The following is a 10,202-nucleotide window of genomic DNA, read 5'->3' as shown; positions in this document are numbered from 1 at the left end:
TTCACTCGTTTGACACTGATCAAAAGATTTTTGTAATATTGTTTATTAACAGTTTATCAACATAAACAAATTAATTTTTTTATATTATTTGAAATTAAGAATGCCATGAAAAGTATTTATAGAGGAAAAGATCACTTAGTTTTTTTTTTGTGATCCTCACAAATTTGAAATAAATTTGTATTTTTTAAAAGATATAATTATGGATAAAAATTAAGAATTATAAAAATTAGTTATATCCTAACTGAAATTATATATGTAATGTTCTCATTCTTCACTTATTGTCAATCAACTAATGAATATTAGATAATTAGTTATTGCAATTATATAACGTCTGTTCATATATTTATAACGTCAAGTTATTAATATAATGGACATACTTTTACGGCAAACTGCCATAAAAAATCTTACATAAGACCTAATAAGATATGTCGGTTGTTTCTTCGAAATGCTTAATGAAATATGCGTTCTGACACTTTATAAAAGTATCTACGCTTTTTCTCACGTGTTCTTAAGCAGCAGTATTGCATACGGAAGACTTTCGTCTTCAAATTTTTCAAGGCCCTTGCGATTTTCCAAAAACACCCGGTAGATTTCTGCAGACCTAGCGTGGAGGCGCGAGTGAGGATACACACGCGCGCGTAACGCATCTGTACAAACGCACGTTCGCGTTGTGTGCGCGATTGGCGCGAGGAGGGAACGAGAGAGAAAGGAAGAGGAAAGCCGCGAGAGGAAACGAGCGAGCGAGCACGCATGCACGCTCACGGTCTCGCGTGCACGCATGGTAGGCACGCATGCACGCAGCCGGAGCGCGTACTCGGCTGCGAAACCGGCGTGCGAAAAGTAGCCAATGGCGAGCAGAGGCGGGAATCGGTGGGGTCACCCACGTGGTTAACGAACGGCCAATCCGCGCTCTATCACCGGTGGATTTCGAGTTGGTTTCCCGCTCGGTACACGGCGTTTGCGTTCGCGGACAAGAGACGGACCAGAGAGAAAGAGAGAGGAAGAAAGAGAGCGAAAAAAAACAGGAGTGCACGCGCGAGCAAGGAAAGAGCCGAATTTACGAAAGAAGAAGAGAGAGAGGGCTAACGATGGCAGAGGAAAAAAAGAAGAAGAGAGACGAGTTTGCATCGCGTCTCGACTGCTCCCTCCCCTCTACTCTGGGAGGGAAAGGGGTGAAGGAGAAAGACAGAAAGAGGGGCACAACATGTTGAACGAGAGAGCCCCTTGAACGTCGCGTTGCGGTCTAGCCAAAGAGAGGAGAGGAAGGTGCGTCGCCGTCGCTAAGAAAGAGAGAGAGAGAGAGAGGGAGGGAGAAGAGGGGAATTCCTTGGACACGCCGCGAGTCGACGTGAGGGAAAGAGACAGACCTGGTGAACGCGCGCGTCCCTTAAACTTGGAGTAATCGGGGAGAGCCATTTCTGCGAGGACACGCCGGCCGGTCTCCATCGTCGTCGGTTTCTGCGATCGAGCTGCTGACGGACAGCCACCGGAAGCGCGTCAGATTCGCGCAACAGCGCCGCGTTTGAGTCGCCAGAGAGACAGGCGGAGAAAAGTAGAGAGAGAAAGACAGAGAGAGAGAGAGAGAGAAAGAAAGAGGGAGAGAGAGACCGCACACACAGTCGTCGCCTATCCGCGGATCGAGCGGCTCGCAGTCGGCCAGTTGAGGCGCGAGGAAACCAGCAGCGGAAAACAAAAGAAGGTGCCAACTCCGTCGAGGACCGATCTCGTCGCAGAAGTCGTCCAAGGACCCCCGTGCTCTCTCATCACTCCGTGCATTTTTCCGCCTCTCGCGTGTGCAGCCCGTGACCCACACGCGCGATCCGCGATCCGCTCCACGTCGTGTCCGGGATTCAAGCCAAGAGTTATCGTCCCAGCGAGGATATATACCATCGGACGCCTTCAGATTCCATCCAATCTCTAACCCACGCCGATTTCTGCCGGTACCATATACACGACTCCTTTTTCTCCTCCCGCTCGTCACCCTTCAACCACGACCTGTGACCATCGTCGCAATCGCCGTCGTGTCGTGTCCGCTGTTCAAACTTTACCACTTCCCCCCGGGTCCACGTAGACCCCGAGTCTACGACGAGGTCAGTACTCGGGGAATCGGGTACGCGAATCCGCGCGCACGCGCACCGAATCGCCGTTTTCGTTGAGCCTGATACACGTGACCGAGCCGCGTACTCGGTGGAAGCCGGCATCATAGCGTCGAGAAGCGAGCAGCAGCCAACCACCATGTCAAAGCTCTACGTGGGCAATCTGCCGCCAGATTGCAACGAGAGTGCTCTCAGGCAACTCTTCCAGGAGCACAGCTTGGCATGCACCACGATCCTGGTGAAGCGCGGCGGCTACGCCTTCGTCGACTGTGCCGATCAGTCCACAGCCGATCGAGCGATCGACAAGCTAAACGGTGAGTTTATTCAACATGAAATTAATTACGCTAACGCTGCTTTTAATGCTTTCGATCATGCTTTACACATTGCTTCCCATCGCGACGACAACAACTACGACGACGACGACGATGACGGCGACGATCAACGGAGGAGAGGAAGAAGAAATCGAAGAGGAACATCCGTCTGCTTCATGCCGCTTTGCTAATTATTTGTATACTAATAAAACTCTTGCCGCTTTGCCATGCTATGCTTTTTCCCCTCCAAGCTTACGCACCTTACGAGCTTGTAAACCTTTCCCACAAACCTTAGCCGACTGATTAATCAACTGATATTTACAATAATGGCTTTACAAAAAATCGCAGCGCAAGGATGAAGAGATCTCGTCGGCGAATCTTTTTTAGGAGTTGCCTGGATGATCGAATTCTCTGCCCTGGCAAGCTATCCTGAATATTCATATTTTTCCCTGCTTGCTTAATACTTTTACTGCTGGAAATGTATCTTTGTGTAACACGCTGTGCTTCATTCAGACGCTTTTTGCTAGATCGTAAGAACGCCGAATAGACGTAACAATCTGCGCAGCATGCTTTCAACGGATTTTCAAAATACTACAACGTATATTTCGTTAAGCGTTTCGAAAGGACAACCAGTATATCTTAGCAGGTCCCTCGAAAAAGATCTTTTGTGAATATCAGGTTACTGTCACGTCGATAATCGATCGCCAATTTTTTTTTTTTTTTTTCGACAGACAATGCGCGTGAAGTTGAAGAATATCAAGAGACTTTTCGATATGTAAAAAAAAAATAATGACTGTCGATGTGACAAAACCGATGCTACCGTTATGCAATTATTCAAAGATAAAATTTATTATGTACAAATTGCCAAGTTGTAAGATTTTTTAGTTACTTAGGTAGAAATATGAGATGTATATCCTCAAATAATTAGCCCAACAGTGGAATGATTGACAATTGACATAACATTGCGTTTAATGCATGTTAAAAAAAATCTAAAGACTCACGTTCGCGTTACTGAAAAGTTTTTCTACTACAACTTTTATCTTACTGATATTCAAAAGTGTCATGATTAGTGAGGAAAGACTGAAATCCTAAATAACTTATTCGATTGTTCTGGTGATAAACAGATAACTAAGTGATGTGTAAACGAGTAGAAGAAAATGTTTTTCGACGGCAGGTTAAACGTATTTAAATATCTTTAGCCTTTAGTTGCCGACTGGACGAAATTGAAACTGTTACAAATGAACGACGATGAAATTCGTTGGTGACGAGTGAATTTATGGTCGTGCGGAATTGGAATATCGCGCGCGAAATTGACGTTATATCTCACGCGGCCACTCGTTTCCTCTGTGGTCCAAAGATTACTCCATTCACGAATGGCAAACGCGAGATTACGTTTGAGAGTCGCAGTGTCACCGATTTCATCTTCCGGCGAGAAAGACGATTCTTTCGTAATCACGAGGTTCAAGCGTCCTCGAGCACAAGCGGCACTTATATTCCTTTTAATTTCACTAAATCGCGTCGTGTGCTTCGGCTCGCGATTCGATGAAAGTGTCAGATATGAAAATCGTGTGATGTATATTATAATGTATATCTTATCTTAAAGCTCACTCCGAAATTAAGTCGCTACGATTATCAGTTGTAACGTTTCATTATTTTACTCTCCGCTACAAACATTCTGTGAAAACATATTAGTCTCGAATATCTTGAGAATTGGGGCTATAAAGTTATCTTAAAATAATCTCGCATTGAATCACATAGATTTTAGAGAATGAGAATGGGAACTAATCGATGTTTATTTAATATTGCTTTTAAATTTGTAATAGAAAGAATCACTGAGATATTTTGTCAGTTAATTTTTTCCGAAATGAAGCGGGACAGTTCTACTCTGTCTGCTTTATTTTCGTGAAAAATCTTATCCACGTGGTGTGCACCGTATCGCAAAATGGCGTTAGTTACGATGCGACAAGGTCGAGTTTGTGTGCTCGCCTCCGCGATAAGTCGCTGATAATCGCGCGTGCGGACCAACCGTTGTCGATCGCTCAGATTACGGGACTGGCTCTTCCCGCCAAAACGACGGCTGTACGCGCACTCTCGAGGGATTTATCGCCGGCAAGACGGTGCCTCTCGCAAAGCAGAACGCTCGAACGGGCAAGAAAGAGGATTTAGAGGCGCGCTTTCTATTTTATACCAAGAGCTTACGACGATTGCCTTTCAGGGAGTCGAAACTAACCCTAAAGGGAAATACAATTCCTCCAGAAACAGAGAGTTTCTTTTGTATGCCAAGTCCGGTGAAATATTGACTTGAATTTTGAGTTTTAACATGCCTGCTCTTTTTTATTGCCACGGCAAATTGTCAGAAAAAAATTTAAAGTATGTAGAATGTTAGAAACGGAAACGTAAACTCGGTAAAACCTCGCTCTCGGAATAAGACGCTCTCCGAACGCCTTGGCTTCCGTCCATCCATGTTACTTTTCGAGACATACGACGCGCAAAAATTGTCTGCCGAGTGGAAGTTAACTATGCGTGACGAAACGTCAGGCGGCCGAACGCGTCCGTTAATCGCTAGACTGCCGGCGACTGTACTAGCCAAAGGCGACTATTCTACACCCTCGCGTCTGTTCAGACCTCTAAGTGGCATATTTCAGCATGATATAACTTTGCACGAAACGTCTTGTCTTTTAAATAGTTAACTCGTGGCATTTCATTGAAATACATTAACGCGTCATGCAAAAACATGTTGACAAAGAAAAACAAATTAATACATGGTGCATTTTTGCTTCAACTTTTCAGAGAAATTTCTGGCTTAAGATATATACATAAAACCTACGCGTTGGCACGAGGTCCAAGTTAGAAAGAAGCGTTTCCGAGAACGAATCCAAAGAAATAAGAATTAAGCATCGTGCAATCCGCGCGTTTCGTATTTTCGCGAAGTTACCCGTCATCCCGGTATGATCCTGACCTAACGTTCCCGACTTATCCCCGTTGATCGTGAGAATTTCGACCGGCACTTGACTTCGTGGCTCCAAGTCACGCCCGCTCACGAGGAGGAGTAGTGTGTAGTAGTCGGCGGGTTCTCCCGAAGAGAAGAAATGTGGTCAAGGTCGCGAATGGTCGCGCGCGCGCGCGAGCGAGCACGCGTGACGTATGGAGCTGCCTCCATCACCTCCGCCGCCATCGCCGTCGTCCTCCGAGGTTGAAATTTACATCGCGAATAGCCGCCGACCTCATCTCCTCGGCCGCTCTCCTCCGCCTCGGCGGCCTCTACCGCGCCGAAAAATCGGTTAGTCACACTCGTCACGTTCCGCGGCCATGCCTGGTGGTATCCAGATCATAAATTCCATTGACAACTCTGTAGCTCTCTCGCGCCCATCGACCGCCTCATTACGGCACGTTCAAATACACGCACGTGTATCCATCGCGTCCGAAAAGCGCCGTTTCACCCTTGAACTTCTCTCAGGAAGCGGTCGAAATTAATCCTTGCCGATCCTCGAATACGTTGGAAAACAACTTGAAATTAAAGACACGTATTTTTCTGTCTTCTTTTTTTGAAACGACCTTGCAAAACTAACGTGATTTATTCGATTCTGATCAAATATCGATTAAAAAATAAAAAGAGATATTGGAAAGACGATTATTACTTGTAATACATTGAATTTTTATGCTATATTGTTGGATAAGGATCAGAAGGAGAATCTTTAACGTGTACAAATTGCTTGCACAGATATTCTTGACATCACGAAATTTTTAGTCAAATCTTCTTGCTCGCGCATTTTAACAATCTCGAACAGAATTAAATATATCCCGTTATTTTCGAGAAAAGAAAACCTTGAATCTAAATTCGCCAAAGAGTCTCTCCTTGGAATATATTTTTGATAAGATAAATTAAGTATCAAAAAATTTTATGTCGAGCCTTTTTGCTGGCGGTTTTCTTGGAGCATATAATCGCTCTTAACCATATTATATATATATATATATATATATATATATATATATATATATATATAGAGCGCACGAGGGCTACTTAGAAGTGAGCTACAGGAAGGAGAGCCGGGACGAGCCTCTCGGAACGATTCATGGCAAACGCTTTCCCTCTCAGTCTCTCTCTCTTTCTCTCTCTCTCTCTCTCTCTCTCTCTCTCTCTCAGCCTCTCCCTCTATATTTCGTTAGCAATACGGTCGTTGCTTCTGCAGCGTAAGGGCCGATCCTCGGATACAATGCCGCGCGAAGAACGTTACCGACGAGCCGAGGCCAGAACTAGTTTGGTCGGTTGTTGAGTTAGGTTTTAGGAGAACTTCTACCAAAGCCGCGGTCTAATCAGGCTTTAGGCGGCTTGCACGCCGCTCTGTCTAGCGAACGAATGAGCTGTGTGCTCGTCCGCGTTTTAGAGTTGCTAGTACACCGTTTTCGTGAATTATAAATACTTGGAATCCGTATTTTAAAGTGTCGACATGCCTATTATTAGTTATTACATTACTGTCAATCGTAAAAGTTATTATTTTACTTCAAATATGTGAATGTACTTTACAAAATTTTATTTGCAATTCTATTACATGCGTTTATAATACAATGATTTAAAAAAAGATATGTTAAAATACAATAATACAATAATAAGTTCAACAAATTCATTAATTTAGCCTTCTCTTGAAAATTATAACTTAATATAATTATCTGTACTGCATTTTTTCTAGATTCTTACAAATGTAAATATTCAATATTATAATGTCGCAATATTATTTTTTCCACAACTATAACATTAATAGCCATTATAAGAATACATTGGATTATTTATAATAATCTACGAATAACGAGTCTTTTAACGTTCTCTCTTATTGCCAGAAGACCTTTCTGGCAATCGCACACGAAGATGATTTCAAGAATTTTCTCAAAGGCCGCATTTTCCTCAAATTCCACAGACAGCGCCGTGTCTGCATGTGCGTGCACAGCATGCGTCTTCCTCTTTTCACAGCCGGCGTTCGTGCGCGCCATTCCGTTCAGCACGATCTCGAAGACACAGTGCCTAAAAGTCGGTGCCGAAACGCCAACAGGAAGCTGCCACATTCTTCCATTCCGGCTGCCTCCTCTATCGCTTTCTTTTTTCCTCGTAACATACCGGCTTGTACGATCGTTATTCGTTGTATCTTTTGCCTAAGAGATTTATTGTTTATTAAAAAGAGAACACTTTTTGAAAGCGTACTTTCGGAAATAATGTCTTGTACAAACTAAATATCTTGTTCTACGCGGAAAAAAAAGTAATATATCCAATAAGATATGTGGTTGCGAGCTGTCAACTACAGATATACTCAATACGATAATACATGCTATTGCAGTATCAACATTTTGTTCTTGCATTAACAAATATTATCGTATTAAGTATTATTTGTATAGTTGGCAGCCCGCAACTACATATGTTATTGACTATATTACTTTTTTTCTGTGTACATTTATATCGACATGTACATATTTTTCGCTAATTATATTAATGCCGCGTGTCTTTCTCTGCGATAATATAAGAATGTGTGTTAATGTGTTAATTTAAGAAACTTCAATTTTGAATTTGATATTTTGAGTTTATCGTAAACGAGAATATGCCGCAGTTGCTGGGGCGCGAAAACGACCGACGAGCGCGAGGGTTTACACCCACCATTACAATTCTCGATAGTTAGAACGAGCAGATGCTCCTAGGAATACATTATTCGCGTCTAAAATTGCCTGTACTTAATACTCTCCCTTCAAACGTTCGTAGGAGACGTCCCACTTGCCCGAGATGCCTCGCATATTCTTCTCATTCCATCGAAATATATTCTAAACGGATCGGTAATTTCAATTTACATAATTTTGACACTCTGTGTCGTTATCATATATGCAGGTTGATAGAAATCTAAAATGTAGTTGAGAAAAACTTAAAATACATTTATGTAAAACGACTAAAAATTTACACTCCACAAGTGAAATCTACGAGAGGTATATGAGCCATTTATTCTGCAGGTTTGCATTTGCATTTTGCACGAGTCACGTTTTTCGAAATTGTTATTAAGATGCATCGCGTCAATTTCATATCCCGTTTAATTTCGGCATCACGCAAGAAGCCGATCGTAATTTCCATCGTCATACGCGTATACCGTAATTCGATGCACCTCGCTGCGAAAATAAGTCGCTTAAAAAGTCCGTGGAAGCGAGGTTCTCTTCTCCCACAAATGTAAAAAAAGTGCGGTGACTCCGTATTATTTCTCGCACCTTTTCTCTTTAAAGGCTTATAAACCGCGCATCTCCGCGTATGTTTATGCGGCCGAATAAACATGTCCGCGCACCGCAATCTCTTCGTTTTTTTATAATCGCTGCCCGCGGCTCGGCCGGCTTGATTTGTCGCGTGCCCGCTCGGGACCACCTGCCCCCGAAAAAAGTTACCTGTTAACAGTGCACCGGTAACCGACACTGATGGAGCCTCACGATTCGCCTCACCTCCTCGCACACAGCCTACGGGCGGCCGATTCCACCGATCGCAACTTGCACGGCGGAGTAGCCGCGAACCGTCATGAGCCTAAAGTGCGACCAAGGCAGAAAGGAGAGTGCTAATTATTATAATAAAGGTTTTTCCTGTGAACGCGACGGACGCGATTATTATTATTAACCGTTTTACGCCGCTGCACCTGACCGATGCATATTACTCGATGTATTTTGCAAAAGAAAAAGTCTTCTTTAAGATCAGCACTTTTTAATCTGATCGAGAAAAGTATCAGATTTTATTATCGACACTTAAATGCATTTTTATATATTTGTTTTCTCGAACACAAACAGTTCAAATAAGAATTTTTAATTTGGATTTAGTCGTCTTTGTATCTAGACAGTTTTCTCTCCTTCCTTCCCTCTTAGTTCTTTCTCTCACGCTTGCTCGTGAAAATTTGCGCTTGCATTGTGATGCAACGCACTTCTTGACGATGACTTTGCCACGTGTGGTCATTATCTCGGCGGTGCATAGGAACTGGCATGGGCAAGGTGCAACCGTGACCAGGCGTGCATTTGTCCATGAGGCTTGTACAATGTGTCACCGAGACAAGAGACAACCGGGCACGCGATATCGACTAGTATAAACTGGTATCAGCCAGCTGCGGGCATCATCTCGGGATTTGAATAGAGCAGCCGAAACTCTACTGACATGTACTTGTCGCTTCTCTCGTGCGATACAACTAGAGATACATTTTAGCAATTGGATCGAGCTTTTTTTATCGCGCCGACCTAAAATGCGCCTTTATATCAGATCCCTCTTATCCGCAAATACAGCATGCAAAAGCGTTTCAAGATTCCTGTACGTGATATCTCAGGTGTTTATGGTAATTTTCTTGAGAAGAATATATCGAGATACTTAAGCAAAATTTACTTTTTTTAAAATTGCTAGCATAGAGTTAGATTATTTTATGTCTGATACGAAGCAAAATGAGAGCAGAACTTCAGATATTATTTTGGAAATTAGAGATATTGAGTTTTCGTACGAAAAACGCGGACGCCGAAAAGGGAAAGGAAGTTCTATCTTTAGCGCCAAAAGACTGCAATAATGTATCTCCCTTTGCTCGTCTTTCTTTCCCTCTACTGTCACGAAACGACTTCGCTTTATTTGTGGAGAAGCCTGATAAAAATTATGAACGATTTTCATTATTTCTCGCTTTAAATTTCTTTTAAAAAAATTTACGAAAATTAGGAAATATTTTAAGACATTAAAGGACTCTTAGAAATGTGTCTTTCTAGAGATTCATATTCCAGATGTTCGATCTCTTACTCGTCAACGCTCTCATTCTTCTCT

The 10,202-nt window shown here is 42.9% G+C and overlaps 1 protein-coding gene across 3 annotated transcripts in view; it reads left to right on the top strand.

Moving 5' to 3' along the window:
• The first annotated feature begins 201 nt into the window (after nucleotides 1–201).
• Nucleotides 202–10,202, top strand: part of LOC105829375 (insulin-like growth factor 2 mRNA-binding protein 3-A) — a 33,861-nt gene continuing 23,860 nt past the window's right edge. For all 3 annotated transcript variants that reach the window (XM_036292401.1, XM_036292399.1, XM_036292398.1), the window contains exon 1: nucleotides 202–2,410. In XM_036292401.1, coding sequence (XP_036148294.1) covers nucleotides 2,236–2,410 — 175 coding nt within the window. In that variant the 5' untranslated portion in view covers nucleotides 202–2,235. The remainder of the gene's footprint in view (nucleotides 2,411–10,202) is intronic.

Source organism: Monomorium pharaonis, chromosome 9 (genome assembly GCF_013373865.1).
Source record: "Monomorium pharaonis isolate MP-MQ-018 chromosome 9, ASM1337386v2, whole genome shotgun sequence".
Taxonomy (NCBI): domain Eukaryota; kingdom Metazoa; phylum Arthropoda; class Insecta; order Hymenoptera; family Formicidae; genus Monomorium; species Monomorium pharaonis.
The sequence above is the reverse complement of the archived record's forward strand: the minus strand, read 5'-3'. Positions and strand labels throughout refer to the sequence as shown.